General features: G+C 43.8%; 1 protein-coding gene and 1 pseudogene across 6 annotated transcripts in view; one reads left to right on the plus strand and one right to left on the minus strand.

Moving 5' to 3' along the window:
• The window catches only part of EXOC2 (exocyst complex component 2), a 272,621-nt gene that overhangs the window by 152,287 nt on the left and 103,085 nt on the right, over nt 1-17,249 (minus strand). For all 6 annotated transcript variants that reach the window (XR_009451902.1, XR_009451901.1, XM_059688403.1 and 3 more), the window contains exon 5: nt 3,091-3,204. Coding sequence is in view for 4 of the 6 variants with exons in the window: in XM_059688403.1 (XP_059544386.1) it covers nt 3,091-3,204 (114 nt within the window). In the remaining 2 variants the exon portion in view is untranslated. The remainder of the gene's footprint in view (nt 1-3,090; nt 3,205-17,249) is intronic.
• Nucleotides 4,564-5,044, plus strand: LOC132229381 (activated RNA polymerase II transcriptional coactivator p15-like; annotated as a pseudogene).

The raw sequence follows: 17,249 nt of genomic DNA on the forward strand, positions 1-17,249 counted from the left end.
TGGTTTTTTTTTTAGAGAGAGAGAGAGAGCAAGTGAGATGGATAAAGAGATAGAAACATCAATGAGAGAGCTACATCATCCATTGGCTGCCTCCTGCATGACCTCTGCATGCCTCTTACTGGAAATCGAGCCCACAGACTAGGCACATGGCCTAACCAGGAATCGAACTGACGACCTCTTGGATCATGGGTCAACATTCAACCACTGAGCCACACAAGCCAGGTTGTATGTTCATTTCTGTATTCCGGACACAAACTGAGCACACCATTGTCCTTACCATCAACAGTCAATCCTGTCATTAGCAGTGGAATCACAGAAAAAAAAACTGGGGAAGGTTTTCAATACACAATCTAAATAACTAAAAAGACCACAATATTTTATATCTCAAGCAGAGAAAAAAATAGGTAGCCCTCAGTATTTCAGAAGTTTTATTTCTACCTGGGCTAAGAAATTAGGCTATAAAACTTTGAATATATTGAGTGCCATGATAGCCCTACACAGAAAAGAGGTCAATTCTGACTTATAGTAACAGAAAAAGCACATCCATAATGTAAAATCAGAACCACCTATACTAATAATAGAGGGATATGCAAATTATCCATGATGCCATCACATCATGAACAGTCAGCAGGGTGGGTGGGGCTGTGGGGCCTTGTGTGATTTTGTCCCACCTGGGCAGACTCCCCCATGGCCCTGCAGCCATATCCTGATGCGGACCCGGGGTTTACTAAACTTTACTCCCCACACCCCCACCCCCTGCCCCAGGATCGTGCTGCCCGCAGCAGGGTGCCCCGGCAGCCTTCTGACAGGCTAGCAGCCTGGGAGAGCCAAGTGGGGCGGGGGTGGCAGGGAGCCACAGATGGGTGGGGAGGCCGGAGCCAAGTTCCCAGGGGTCTGAGGACAGCGGCTGACAGGAGCTTGGACCATAAAGAAGGAAGAGGAAGCAACCATGGGGAGCTCTTCCAATCCTCCTGCACGGACACCCTACTCCAGCTCCCACATCCCCGGGGAGTTGGGGAGGCTGACCCAACAGGGAGAAGACCCAGCCTCAGGGGTAGCCACAGCCCACACCTCTGACTCCCGATCTCTTCCCTCGTCACCCCCACCAGGGGCGACCACAACAATAGCATGCTAGCGACGACCTATCAGCACCCCCGAGGCCACATACAATTTAAAGAATGGTGCCAAGCGGGGAGGTTTGACAGTTACTCCCCCTTTGGCCTCACTGCCCCACTAGCGCCCCGCTACAACCCCCCGGCCAGTGCTTCCAGGGATGAACACCACTACAGGGCTACTGGCAAGAGCATGCCCCTCCGAGGCCTGTGGAACCCTCTCCAAAGCTTTGATAGCTACAATCCCAGGAAACAATCATGCCCTCCTCCCCTAATCAGTACCTGCTTCCTGTGAGGGTACCCGTGGGCTTAAAAATAACAATCCCTTCCCATTTAGACATCACTTACTTGATGAAACATTTCTAAGTTTATTAGCTCAGAACCTCCTCATGACAACCCAGTGAGGTAGGCGGAGAAGAGATTACAATTAAAATGGTATATGCATATGTATTCAGAAATGAAGCTCAGACAGGAAAAGTGTCAAGCCCAGTGGTTCCCAAGTTGCAGCACACGCCCCACAGGGGGGCAATTTGATTTTAAGTGGGGTCAATTTGAGGATGAGTTAACAGTGAACTTTTTGCATTTCCTATGGTGCTAGGGGGCCTCATCTACAGTGTATCCTATATAATAAAAGGCTAATATGCAAATGACCGAATGGTGGAATGACCGGTCACTATGATGCGCACTGACCACCAGGGGACAGACACTCAATGCAGGAGCTGCCCCCTGGTGGTCAGTGTGCTCCCACAGGGGGGCTGCCACTCAGCCAGAAGTCGTGTTCATAGCTGGCAAGCACAGTGGCAGTGGTGGGAACCTCTCCCGCTTCTGTGGCAATGCTAAGGATGTCCGATTGATGACTTAGTGGGCCTAAGCCAGTGATGGTGAACCTATGACACGCGTGTCAGAGGTTACACGCAAACTAATTTTTTTGGTTGATTTTTCTTTGTTAAATGGCATTCAAATATATAAAATAAATATCAAAAATATAAGTCGTTGTTTTACTATGGTTGCAAATATCAAAAAATTTCTATATGTGACACGGCACCAGAGTTAGGTTAGGGTTTTTCAAAATGCTGACACACTGAGCTCAAAAGGTTTGCCATCACTGGCCTAAGCAATCAGTCAGACATACCCGCAAGGCTCCTGGACTGCGAGAGGGCGCAGGCCAGGTTGAGAGAACCCGCCCCCCCGCCCCCCAAAGTGCACTAATTTCGGGCACCGGGCCTCTAGTCTCCTATAATGAAAGATTTCAGACATTTGCTTTAAAAATTTATCAGGCCAAATTTATCCTATGTATATACCAACTTTTCCTCATGTTTTCTACTAATGGTTTTCCTAATATAGATGAAGGATTTCTCCTAAGTTATATTTTAACAAGTTGAATTTTCAAGAATATAAATTTTACGCAATAAAACATTCATTAAAGCATTTTTATTAAATATAATTGTTTTAAAACAATCCGCAAAAAAAGTTAAAAATCTGATCTTGTAGAGAAAATGGGTAAAATGTAATTAGCAAACAAAAAGGAACACTTTAATCTAGATATATGACCTTGTCTATTTTTTTGCCTAGTTTTACACCAAGTCTTTGCAAAATGATAAACCAAGTCATCTTCCTTTGCTCTGTGATCTGGGAAGAAGGTGTGTTTCCTACATTACACCAAGACTTGAAAATTTTGTTGAGTTGGGAAAAGTAACATTCAGACACATAAGTTTTATTACATAGCTAAGACTCAGCAAAGTTTTAATGGGTTGCACGAATAATGAAACTGATAGAAGCAACACGATAGTAAGGAATAAGGACCCTCTAATTAATAATCCCATTTTATAAATAAGAAAATAGGTACCCTGAGAGGTCCACAAGCTCATCCAAAGTTAAAGGGCTCTGAGAGAACTAGACCTAAAACCCACATCACTGAATATCCCTCTTTACTGCATCTGAGTGAACAACTCACAATCAACAGTTCCACATCACTAACCTGGTGGTTGAGTGGTTCTCTATCAGATACCAGGCAGCTGAAAAATTCTCACTTGTAAAATCAGCACTCATTCCAGGAAACAGCATTTCCAATTCCTTCTGGGGAAATTTACTTCTGTGGGAGAAAAAAAACGTTACAATATAGTTCAAGTTCTATTACAAAGATGTAACAGATATCCAGGAGTACCTAGTATAACAAACATGAATACAAACCATTATAATTATTCATTTACATAATGAAGCCTATATTTTTATGTATATAGAAATATATTTCCTACACCTCAGCTGATTTCTTATATATCAATTAGAGGGACGGTGCACGAAATTTGTGCATGGGTCAAGTCCCTAGGCCTGGCTGGCGATCGAAGCGCAAGCGTCTGGCGTGGAAGGGCAGGTCCCAGCTGAACTCTGGGCCCTGGGAAGCACCTGGGGGCCTGGGCCCCCACCTGCTCCACTCCACCTGAGACCCCATGTGGAGATGTGGTGAGTGCAGCCAGATGCCGCGGGCCAGGGTGCAGCATGGGCCTTTCAGCCACCCAGCAGTGCCACATGGAAGCCGGGTGGGCAGTGTGCTCTCTCCAGACTGGCCTCACAGACTAGCTCCTGAGCAAACCCATGGGGAGCCCGACTGTCCCCTGCGGTTCTGGCAGCTGGGCCCAGGTCACCCAAAAGAGGCCGGGCAGATGTGGAGCAGGTCCCCTGAGCACGGCGGCTTCCCCAGTGCGCGAGCACTGGCATCTCAGGGGAGGGTAGCAGGGGGAGTGAGAGCAAGCTCGGCAGACACCCCGCATTCTCACAGCACCTCCATCCCCAGCACCCCCACCCCCAGGTAGCTGGTGAGAGGTTGCAGGCCCCCACCCGAGCGCCACAGGAGGCTGGTTGCTGCCACCACCCCCAGCTTCCCATCCCAGCTAGGGCCTGGCCCCAGTTGGGTGATCAGGGCCTGCTGGTTACTGGTCACAGTCTGCGGGGCGATCAGTTGCCCCCCCCTCCACACCTCCTCACGACCAGCTCACTCAGTGCTTGGGAGACAGGCAGCAGCCCCGCCCCCCCACCGCCGTCACTGGTAGCTATATGCAGGGTGATCGATCTTGGCCTAGACCACTGCCTGGGTCCCTCTGCACCTGGGAGCCAGGCAGTGGCCCCACCCCCAACTGCTGGTCGCCATCTGCAGGGTGATTGGACTCCTGCTCGCACCTGCCTTGGCCTGGCACTGCCCGCTCACCTGCTCCATCATCCCACCACAATCCCACTCTCTTTGGGGCCCACTGGGGCCAGTAGCACCTCCACTGCTGCCCACTAACAGCACCACGTCACTGATGCCCACCATGTTCTGGGCTGCCCCTGGTGGTCAGCGCACGTCATAGTGAGCGGTCGAACTCCCAGTAAAGGGGACAATTTGCATATTAGACTTTTATTATATAGGATTCTCAATATATTTAATAGGAAATTAATTGAAATGTAGAAATTCCATTAGCACTATAAAATTAAATGTAAGATAATATAAGCACTAAGTTGATACTTTATAAAATCTATCCAGAGCCAGTGAGTGAGCACAGGCCTATTTGGTAGCAGTAGGGGAGCAATGCCTAAATCAAAGGAACTTGTTTCTTCAGGCTCTACTGGCAGTGATTCTGAGAATGAAGTTGACAAAAAGTGAAATAGGAAAAAACAAGTTACTTCAGAAAAAACTGTAAAGAAACAAAAGGCTGGTGAAACTTCAAGAGCCCTGCCATCTTCCAAGCAGAACTGCAGCAGCAGAGATAACATGTTTCAGATTGGGAAGATGTGGTATGTCAGCATTCGGGACTTTCAAAGAAAAGTCCTAATTGATACCAGAGAATATTGGATGGATCCAGAGGTGAAATGAAATCAGGAAGAAAAGGTATTTATTTAAATCCTACCAGCTGAAGGAACAGATTTCTGATATTGATGATGCAATAAGAAAACTGTGACTCAGAGCCATATAAAACCTGTACTGTTCCAGTTGTTTTAATATGTCATTTTACATTGGCTTTTGTTTTTTAAATGTTGTTTCCCCAGCTATTGTATATTTGGATTGCAGAACAATTGGTCAGAATATTTGTTTTAATGTGCATTATTTAAAATGTTCTCAGAGCTGAAACCGGTTTGGCTCAGTGGATAGAGCATCGGCCTGTAGACTGAAAGGTCCCAGGTTCGATTCCGGTCAAGGGCATGTACCTGGGTTGCGGGCACATCCCCAGTGGGAGATGTGCAGGAGGCGGCTGATCAATGTTTCTCTCTCATCGATGTTTCTAACTCTCTATCTCTTTCCCTTCCTCTCTGTAAAAAATCGATAAAATATATTTTTTAAAAAACGTTCTCAGTGAAGCTAATTGTCAACTTTATTCAGGGGAATTGCTTTGGGCCCATCATCTAGTGTAAAATCAAATCAAATAATACAATCTTTACTGTTGTAGCCTCCTTTGATCAAAAGAATTGGTACTATTTAAGGCCAAAAGTTAACAGTTTATAGACCTTTTAATTTAAACTTGGCTTTTACATTCAAAAGGATTAATACTGTGTTGAATTTATAAACTTGACCTATGAAATTTATAGTTGGTCTGTTTGCTTCTAAACAAACTAGAGGTGCGGTGCACAACAATTTGTGCACTCAGGGACGGGGGAGGGGGGAATCTCTCAGCCTGGCCTGTGCCCTCTTGCAGTCTGGGACCCATCGGGGGATGTCCGGCTTGTTTCATTCCCACCTCCCTCCGCCCCCCGGCCCGGGATGTTTCGTTCCCGCCTCCCTTCGCCGCCCAGCTTGTTTTGCTCCCGCCTCCACCACCCGACTTATTTTCGGCCGCCTGGCTTGCTTCGCTCCCAGCCAGTATATGCAAATTAACCGCCATATTTGTTGGCAGTTAATTTGCATATCATGCTGATAAGCCAATGGGAGGTGTAGCGAAGGTATGGGCAATTACCATTTTTGGCTATTATTAGATAGGATGTCTAGGCTTTGATTTCCACCTCAGTGATACTTTAACTTTCCCCTTTTTAACTTGACCTTATTTTCCCTTAATAACTTGTCATGTTCTGTTTTCATTTTACTTTTTGCTCTTTTTCTTAAATATATTATGCTAATCTGGAAAACCAGTGAATCTGTCCAAATGTTAGTTATCTTAATAAGGCACTTGTAACTAAAATATTATATGAGAACTACAATCACTAATTCAACTGTATTAAATATTAGGAAATATCCTATCTAATAAAAGAGAAAAATGGTAATTGGCGTACGACGATACCCTTTTCATTGGCTAATCAGGGCTATATGCAAATTAACTGCCAACTATGATTGGCAGTTAACTGCCAACTATGATTGGCAGTTAACTGCCAACTAAGATTGGCAGTTAACTGCCAACAAGATGGCGGCTAATTTGCATACGTAGGCACAATGCAGGGAGGCGAAAGGGAAAGCAGGAAGAAGCCCCCTGCCACTGACAGTGATCGGAAACCCAGGGGGGAGCTAAGAGCTGGGGGGCAGGGCAAAGGCGGCCCTGGGGCCGCCTTTGCCCTGCCCCCCAGCCATGATGGGAGAATCAGGCGCCTTTGCCGCCCTGGTCAGTGATAGCAGGAAGTAGGGGTGGAGCCAGCGATGGGAGCTGGGCACGGTCGAAGCTGGCAGTCCCGGGAGCTAGGGGTCCCTTGCCTGGGCCTAAAGTGGAGCCCACGATCGCGGGGCTGCTGCAGCTGCGGATCCCCGCTGCCCGGGCCGGACGCCTCTGCTGGAGGCCTCAGGCCTGGTCAAGGGGCCGATCCGGTGATTGGTGATCGGAGAGTGATGAGGGTCAACTCCTCTGGCCGAGGCATCAGGCCTGGGTGGGGGGCGGAGCCGGGGATTGGGGGGATATGATGGTCCCCTTGCCCAGGCCTGAAGCCTGGGTCAGAGGCGTCAGGCTTGGCCGGGGGGTGGAGCAAGCGATCAGAGGGAGATGGGGGTCCCCTGCCCAGGCATGATTCCTGGGCCAGAGTCCTCAGGCCTGGGCGGGGGCCAGAGCCAGTGATCGGGGGGAGATGGGGGTCCCCTGTCCAAGCCTGACACCTCTGGCGGAGGCGTCAGGCCTGGGCAAGGGGCCGATCCTGCGATTGGAGGGTGATGGGGGTCAGCGCCTGAGGGTTCCCAGTATGTGAGAGGGGGCAGGCTGGGCTGAGGGACACTCCCCTCCACACACACACACACACACACACACACACACACACCCAGTGCACGAATTTCGTGCACCGGGCCCCTAGTAGTTTGATAAACAACATGCATGGCTTGTATGAAAACTCTGAGCAAGTAAGCGTTATGTCATGACCTGTAGCATTCTGTGTAGTAGTTATCTTATTGCTTAGTCTGCAGAAAATAATGACTTTGATGTCTGATTTGCTTTCATTTATTAAACATGTTCACCATAGGATGATGTCTATAAAATCAGATATTCTTAAGTTAGACTAGGATTTAATAAAAATTGTGAAAGCTTAAAAACAAACAAATAAAAACAAAATCTATACAAATATGAAATCAGTCCTTAATGGGTAAAAATAAAAATCTGGACACAATGAAATTTAGTAACATTAAATCAGTTTGTTAAAAATTTCTTAAAGACATATGAAAGCTGTTTTAAGGCATACCAGGTCTACATCTGAAATAATTTTAAGCAAAGCTTATGATAATGCAGCTCACTTTCCTCCCTACATTTTTTTTTTTAAATCCTCACCTGAGGACTTGTTTTTTTTATTGATTCCAGAGAGGAAGGGAGGGGAAAGAAAAACATGATGTGAGAGACACATCAATCCATTGCTTCCCCTATGCACCTGAACCAGGGATGGGACCCACAACCTAAGTATGTGCCCTGACCAGGATTGAACCTGCCACCTTTTGGTGTATGGGAAGACGCTCCAACCAACTGAGCAACACTGGCCAGGGCTCCTATATATATATATATTTAAATATATTTTATTGATTTTTTTTACAGAGAGGAAGGGAGAGGGATAGAGAGTTAGAAACATTGATCAGCTGCCTCCTGCACAATCCCCACTGGGTATGTGCCCGCAACCCAGGCACATGCCCTTGACCGGAATCGAACCTGGGACACTTGAGTCCGCAGGCTGACGTCTATCCACTGAGCCAAACCAGTTAGGGCCATATATTTTTTATGTCAAATTCCATATAAATTCATTTATTTATTAGTTCAAATACTAATTAAATATTAATTTAAGTCAGACTGGACAGATACATGCAAAAAAATGAAACTAGACCACCAACTTACACCATACACACAAAAAAACTCAAAATGGATAAAGGACTTAAACATAAGATGGGAAACCATAAAAATCTTAGAAGAATCCATAGGCAGCAAAATATCAGACATATGTCCTAGCAATATCTTTACCAATACAGCTCTTAGGACAATGGAAACTAAGGAGAAAATAAACAAATGGAATTACATTAAAATAAAAAGCTTTGGCACAGCAAAAGAAACTATCAAGAAAACAACAAAAAGCCCACTGCATGGGAGAACATATTTGCCAATGTTATCTCGGATAAGGGTTTAATGTACAGGGAACTCATACGACTTAACAAAAGGAAGATAAACAATCCAATACAAAAATAGGCAAAGGACCTAAATAAACACTTTTCAAAAGTATACATACAGCCCAGCCAACATGACTCAGTGATTGAGCATCAACCTATGAACTAGGAGTTCACGGTTCAAGGCACATGCCTGGGTTGTGGACTCTATCCCCAGTGTGGGAGATGCAGGAGGCAGACAACCAATGATTCTCTCTTACCATTGATGTGTCTATCACTCTCACCCTCTCCCTAACTCTCTGAAATCAATATATATAAAAGGATAATATGCATACAAATTGTCCCCGTGGGAGGTTGACCGGGAGACCAGGAGTTCGATCGCTCGCTATGACATGCGCTGACCACCAGTTGGAAGGCCCTGATCGGCTCTGATTGCCAGCCAGGCCTAGGGACCCTACCCATGCATGAATTTTGTGCACCAGGCATCCAGTATCCTATGCAGACATTCCTCAGGTTATGTCAGACTCAACGTATGTCGTTTCATGCTTACATCACCATATCACATTTATAAAAAAAAAAAAAGTTCTGTCATTTCAACGTATGTACATATGTGCTTTATTTTTTTATTATTTATTTACCACAAGTAAAGGTCATAAATTATTATCTTTCTTTTAAATTTATTTTTATTGTTTCACTTCATTACTGCTGTGTATGTGCTCCATGTGAATGATGTAGGTGCTTTTGTAGATGGGTTCCTACAAAATCGCGTTACATCACGCTATAGGAACGGATCTCTGATGTAATCTGAGGACTTTCTGTATAATAAAAGGCTAATATGCAAACTGACCAAACGGCAGAACCACTGTTCGCTATAATGCGCACTGACCACCAGGAGGCAGACACTCAATGCAAGAGCTGCCCTCTGGTGGTCAGTGCGCTCCCACAGGGGGAACCCCGCTCCACCAGAAGCTGGGGCTCACGGCTGGCGAGTGCAGTGGTGGTGGCGGGAGCCTCTCTCTCCTCCATGGCAGCATTAAGGATGTCCGACTGCTGACCTAGTCCCACTCCCTGCGGGCTCCTAGACTGTGAAAGGGTGCAGGATGGGCTGAGGGACCACTGGAGTGCACAAATTCCGTGCACAAATTCCGTGCACAGGCCTCTAGTCTATACTAATAAAATGGTAATATGCTAATTAGACCGGACATCTTCTAATTAGATCCTGCCTGACAAAGCCACGGTGGAGGGGGCTGAGGCAGAGGTGGTTAGGGACGATCAGGCTGGCATGGGGGAGCAGTTAGGGGATGATCAGGCCGGCGGGGGAGGGCAGTTAGGGGGCAATCAGGCCAGCATTGGAGGGCAGTTAGGGGGCGATCAGGACAGCTGGGGAAAGCAGCTAGGGGACGATCAGGCTGACCAGAGAGCAGTTAGGGGGTGATCAGGTCAGCAGGCAAAGGTGGTTAGGAGCAATCAGGCCAGCAGGGGAGCAGTTAGGGTCATCAGGCCAGCAGGCAGAGGTGGTTAGGGGAGATCAGGCAGGCAGGCAAGTGATTAGGAGCCAGCGGTCCCAGACTGTGAGAGGGATGTCCAATTGCCGGCAGTCAGGATATCCCCTGAGGGATCCTGCATTGGAGAGGGTGCAGGCCAGGCTTAGGGACACTCCCCCCTCCATGCATGAATTTCATGCACCGGGCCTCTAGTATATGCATAAAAAGAAAGTAGACATACAGAAGGCCAAGAGACATGTGAAAACATGCTCAAAGTCACTAATCATCTGAGAGATACAAATCAAAACGACAATGTGGTACCATCCCACACCTGTAAGAATAGATAACATCAACAAATCCACAAATGACAAGTGCTGGAGAGGATGTAGAGAAAAAGGATCCCTCGTACACTGTTAGTGGGAATGCAGACTGGTGCAGCCACTGTGGAAAACAGTATGGAGTTTCCTCAAATAATTAAAAATGGAACACCCATTTTACCCAGTAATCCCACTTCTAGTAATATATCCCAAGAAATCAGAAACACCAATCAGAAAGAATATATGCACCCCTATGATCACAGCAGCACAATTTACAATAGCTAAGATTTAGAAACAGCCTAAGTGCCCATCAGCAGAGGAGTGGATTAGAAAACTTGGTACATCTATACAATGGAATACTATGCTGCTGTGAAAAAGAAGTAACTCTTACCATTTGCAACAGCATGGATGGACCTGGAGAGCATTATGCTAAGTGAAATAAGCCAGTCAGAGAAAGATAAAAATCACCTGATCTCGCTCATTTATGGTATATAATGGAAAACATAAACTGGTGAACAAAAATAGAGCTAGAGGAAAAAAATATTTTAGAATACAATAGAAGTAATCCTGTTATCTGAAGATTTTTAATATTTCCTACAACTTTTGTGATATTATACTATGTAAGTACAGTTTTGGTAATACTATTTAAAGTCTTTTTTTGAGATATTAATGTTTATTACATGTAATATTATAATATTTAAAATCATTAAAAAATAATCCTATATAATAAAAGTCCAGTGACCAAATGGTGGAAAGACCACAACCACTGGTTGACCAGTTGCTATTACGCACACTGACCATGAGGCGGCAGATGCTCAAAGTAGGAGCTTCCCCCTGGTGGTCAGTGCACTCCCACAGTGGGTGCACCACTTGGCTGACCAGGATGAGTGGTGCTCCCACAGTGGGAGCAGCAGCTCAGAGGGCGGGTCCACAGCCGCTTGGCTGACCAGGATGAGCAGCGCTCCCACAGCAGGTTGATCCCTGGAGGCCACACTGCCCACTAGTGCACGAATCCCCTGCACTGGGCCTCTAGTAATAATTAAAAAGAAATAAATGTACCACAGCTTTTTTTATTCACTCATCTATTGATGGGCACTTGGGCTGTTTCCAGATCTTGGCTATTGTAAATAACATTGCAATGAACATAGGGGTGCATATATTCTTTCTGATTGATATTTCGGGATTCTTAGGGTATACTCCCAAAAGTGGGATGTGTGAGTCACACGCCAGTTGCATTTCTCATTTTTTTTTTTTTTTTTTTTTTAGGAAACTTCATACTCTTTTCCACAGTGGCTGCACCAGTCTGCATTCCCACCAAGAGTACAACTAGGGTTTGCTTTTCTGCACAATCTCACCTGCACATGTTGTTTGCTGATTTGTTGATGTTATCCATTCTGTGAGGTATGAGGTAATACCTCACTGTAAATTTAATTTTCATCTTTCTGGTGATTAGTGACTTTAAGAATATATTCATATGTCTATTGGCCATTTGTACGACCTCTTAGAGAAGTGCCTATTCAGGTCCTTGGCCACTTTTTGATTGGACTATTTGTCTTCCTGGTGTTGAGTTGTATAAGCTATTTTTATATTTTGGAAATTAATCCCTTTTCAGATGTATCATTGGCAAATATGTTCTTCCATCCAGTGGGTTCCCTTTTATTTTGTTGATGGTTTCGTGTGCTGTGCAGAAGCTTTTTAGTTTGATATAGTTCCACTTCATTACATTTATAAATACAAGATTTACACAACACTCCATCAAAAATATTTTTAAGACTTCTTACGAATATCTACATATATTCCATACCTATAAAACTTTCAAAAGAGTGCTCTGTTAAAGGTAAGCCCTAGTGCAGTGATGGTGAACCTATGACACGTGTGTCAGAGGTGACACGCGAACTCATTTTTTTGGTTGATTTTTCTTTGTTAAATGGCATTTAAATATATAAAATAAATATCAAAAATATAAAACTTTGTTTTACTATGGTTGCAAATATCAAAAAAATTCTATATGTGAGATGGCGCCAGAGTTAAGTTAAGGTTTTTCAAAATGCTGACACACCGAGCTCAAAAGGTTCGCCATCACTGCCCTAGTGAATTGTTCATTTACTGGTTCAGCAGAACTCATGTAAATCTTTAAAGCTTTCCTTGTCCATAAAACATCCTGAAAAATTAGCAAGACACATACTTTGAAACTGAGCTTTTTAAACCATCATATTTTAGAAAGGATTTTGATATGCATATTCTCATTAAATTCAAGTCAGATAAATGATGGACAAAACACTAATTGAAAACAAATACATACTACACAGAGTGTTAAGGCAGGAGTGTGATTAATAAGAAAAGTTGAGAAGTAGGACACAGGAGATGTGGGAAGGAATAAACAGTAATGCATTATATGAGACCAGGGTCTCTTTAAATTTTATTCAATGGGGGAAATGATCACTATCCTGGAAGAAAACGTTGGCAGGTCTGATGACTTCTACTTGACTCTTATCTGACAGAGACTTGATGCTACATTATTATAAACACAGCTTCAGTTCAGAAATTAGGCGACCTAGTCCAAGAGCAACAGTCTATCTTCACCCAAAAGTACAGTTTGAGCCCTGGACTTGCAGGTAACCAGACCCCTTAGGCATAATTTTACAATGACCTGGAGCCTGCTCTCTCCAGTGAGGTTCTCATTTGGATTCAGAAAATACCCCTTACAAGGCAGACCCATCTACTGTCCACATGCAGTGTTCTAGTGCTCTTGGGTACCAGTGCCTCTGTTTCACAACTACAAGGAACATTTGTACTTGGGGACCCTGTGGAAGCCCCCTCACCAGGCATGAGTGAAGAGCACGCATTCTCCCCTGTGGAGAGTGGCTACAGCATTTGTACAGGTTCAAGCCTCGTATTAATGAGAGGGCACGGTCCTCTCCTGGCAAAGCCCTCCCAGCACAATTATAGCCAAAGGCTATGGTTGTAAGCTTGACCTTATGGTCTGAACCTGTGGTCCCAGGTAGCTGAGTGATGTAGGCTGCAAGAGGTGCAGCAAGTGCTTCCAAAACAAAGCTTGATAGAGTTATCAGGTGCATGTAATTAAGTAGATTCAAAACTAAAAAGAACATAGTAAACGTCCTGACCACGCCCTTGCTTTGCCTCATGGGATCTGACTATAAAATAAAGACTCGTCTTACAGGCTGTGGCACTGTCTCTCCATCCGAGATCAGTGTTCCACCTGGCCCCAGCTATATTCTCGTTCGTTTTCTTTAATCCTTCACTGCCCCACCCCTCAGGTTCACCACTGATCATGCTGGATGTGGTTCACTCCCCACCTTCCCTTCACAGCCTAGCAGAGCTCTCAAGAAATCTTACAAATCTTTAATTATCTACTGGCTCTTCTACTTTGTCCCTTCATACTCCCTAAAAGCGCAAGGAATGCAAGCATCAAAACTGGTTCTCCATGATTTACTTTGTAAACCCCATACTTTAATCTAAAGTCCAACATTTATTATGTTATACTTCAGTCAAAAGAGAAAAAGGCCCACAAACTATGATGTTTTCTTTTTTAATTGGGGGCGGGGGCTGCCTAACACTATAGTAACAAACAAGAAGATGGGATAAGACTTTAAGATAATCATGGATATGAAGCTCGCACCACCAGAGACTAAGCCAGCCTTACATCTTTCTTCACTGGTTTAACAGTTAAAAGATTACAATCTAAATCTTCTTGGTGCATGTGTGTGTGTGTGCGCGTGCGCGCGCGCACACACACACACACACACACACACACACACGCTACATAAGCTAGTCGGTCATCTCACTTACAGAGCCTGTGAAAGAGAGCTGGAGAACTCTGCATTTTAGAAGTTTATTTTGGTTGGATTCTTCATGCTGATTTGATATTTTATTTAGTAATAAAATCCCATCATCTTTGGAAGTTTTTCTCATGTTATTTATTTGTACATCATGTTTCCACGTTAGAACTTTTGGAGAATATAATGACTGAATGGAGACATAGGTTGAGCCCTAGGTAAGTAACTAGAAACTCTCCCTTCTGATAGGCATCGGCTATATCCCATAGTTCTGTATTGATTACTGAGCAGTGTCTGTTTAGATCCTGTTTCAAGGATTCTGTAGCTTTGTCTAAACTGAAAAGAATAGCCTGATGAATGAGTGTGGTCTGTCATTTACATGAGAGAGAGGTTCACAGTGGCATGCCACGACTTCTTTGTCAGCCTTACTTCTCTATAATACTTACACTAAAGTTCTCTGTAATGCTAACAATTCATTTTCTCAGAAAATTAAATAATCTTAACAGAATCAAAAAGTAGTACAGAATCACCTGATATCAACTAAACCTCTATTAACAGTCTATACGAATTACTCAACTATGTGAAATCTTCATCTAAAAGGGAAGAGTTCCAAACTCAAAGATTAAAGACAGTTGACAAAAAATTTAGAAAAAGCCCTCTGAGAAACCAACCTGAGCTTCCTTTTTGTTGTTGTTAATCCTCACCCAAAGATATTTTTCCAATGATTTTTTTTTTTCAGAGAGTAAAAGGGAGGAAGGGAGTAGAAGGAGAGAGAGAAACACTGATGTGACAGAGACACATTGACTGATGGCCTCCCACACGCACCCCAACCAGGGCCAGGAATCGAACCTGCAACCCAGGTTACGTGCCCTTGACTGGAAATCAAACTTGCAACCCTTCTGTTCATAGGCTGACACTCTAACCACTGAGCATACTGGCCAGGGCCTACCTGAGGTTCTTTATCCTTCACTAAAGCACTGTAGTTTTATCTATTATTTTTTGTTAATCCCCCCCAAGAATATTTTTTCACTGAATTTTAGAGAGAGGTGGGGGGGGGGGAGAAGAGAAAAAATCATGGATGTGAGAGACACTTTGGTTGCCTTCCACACATGTGCCCTGACCAGGGCCAGGGATCAAACCTGCAAAAAGGATCAGTGCATTTAACTGGGAATTGAACCCATGACCCTTCAGTGTGTGGACTAGTGCTCTAACCATTGAGCAAAACCAGCCAGAGATAGTTTTATTTTGTTTGTTTGTTTCCCTTCCCATATCAAAGCAGCAGTGTGAAGAGGAATCCCTAGAGTTAAGAATGATAAAATCAACAAAAAAGATCTATGATACGATGATAGGAAGTAAAGCAAAAAATATAAAATGCAAGCAGGAAACTAAAATATACAGCAGTTGCATGCCATAGTGAAATGGCCATACATCTGACAATTAAGTCATGCTCAACATATTTAGTTAAAAACAATAAAAATTGTATTTGTCTTTCTCTATCAAGGTCCAGCCATGCTGATGCAAATGACAGAATTTCCTTCTTTCTCATAGCTCAGTAACATTCCATGTGTATGTTTGTGTGTGTAGCACATTTTCTTTATCCACTCATCCATCCATGGACACAAGTTGTTTCCATATCTTAGCTACCATAAATAATGCTGCAATGAACACTGAAAGCATATGAAAGCATATTTCGAGTTAGTGTTTTCATTTTCTTCAGGTAAGTACCCACATATAGAATTGCTGGGTCATATCACAACTCAATTTTTATTTTTTGAGAAATCTCCAGAGTGTTTTCTACAGTGGCTCTTCCAATGTGCATTCCCACCAATAATGCATAAGGGTTCCCTTTTCTCCACATCCTCATCAATTCTTGTTATCTCTTGTCTTTTTTATAATAGGCATTCTAACAGATATGGTTTTGATTTTCATTTCCTAATTATTACTAATTAATAACACCTTTTCATGTACCTGTTGGCCATTTGTATATCTTTTTTGCAATATTGTCTATAGTTCCACTGCCCATTTTTCAAATGAATTATTTTGGGGATATTTTTGGGGGGTGTTCTTGAGTTGTATGTGTTCTTTATATATTCTGGATATTAAACTTTTACCAGATTTTCAAATATATGAGGACTATTTAAAAAAAAGTTAAACTCATAAAAACAGAATAGAAAAGTGGTTGCCAGGGGCTAGAGCAAGGGGGAAATAGGAAGAGGTTGGTAAAAGAACAAACTCTCACCTATAAGATGAATAAGGTCTCCAAGGATATATTGTAAAACATTGTGACTATTCGTATGCTTGATAACACTGTATTATATAATGGAGACTTGCTGAGAGAACTTAAATGTTCTCATACACACACAAAAAAAAAAACTTTATGCGACAGATGTGTAACTTGACAGTTGGAATCCTTTCACGATGTATCATATATCAAATCACTAAGATGTACATTTTAAATATCATACAAATTTGCCAATTATGCCTCAATAAAGCTGAAAAAAGTATAAAAAATGGATATGCATGGCATATATAAATAGGTTATATCCTAAACAGTTAAGATGCTTAAACTGGTAATACTGGAAGATGCAAACCTGTAGGTACAAAGGACTCCACATGTTTAAAATACATCTGATTCTTAAACTTCAGTAACACCTCATTTATAATGTACTTAACTATCCTATCTAATAAAGAGGGACTATGCTAACTGACCCTCACACCATCACAAAGATGGCAGCGCCCACAGCCAATGAAAGAATATGCTAATTGACTGCCCCGCCCTCAAAGATGGTGGTGCCCACAGCCAATAAGTAGGGAAAATGCTAATTGACTGCCCCCCCTCAAAGATGGCGGCGCCCACAGCCACAAGATGGTGGTGTGCAGTCCCCTCAGCCCTGCCGGGGCGGCAAGCACGCGGCAAGGCTGGGCTCGCCCCCAGGCAAGCACAGCTGCTCTGTGTGCCTGCCTCCGGAGACCCCACTCCGCTCAGCCCCCCAGCCACCCAGAGCCAGCCCGAGGCGCAGGCAAGC

The sequence above is a fragment of the Myotis daubentonii genome, chromosome 3, assembly GCF_963259705.1.
Source record: "Myotis daubentonii chromosome 3, mMyoDau2.1, whole genome shotgun sequence".
In the NCBI taxonomy this organism is placed as follows: Eukaryota; Metazoa; Chordata; class Mammalia; order Chiroptera; family Vespertilionidae; genus Myotis; species Myotis daubentonii.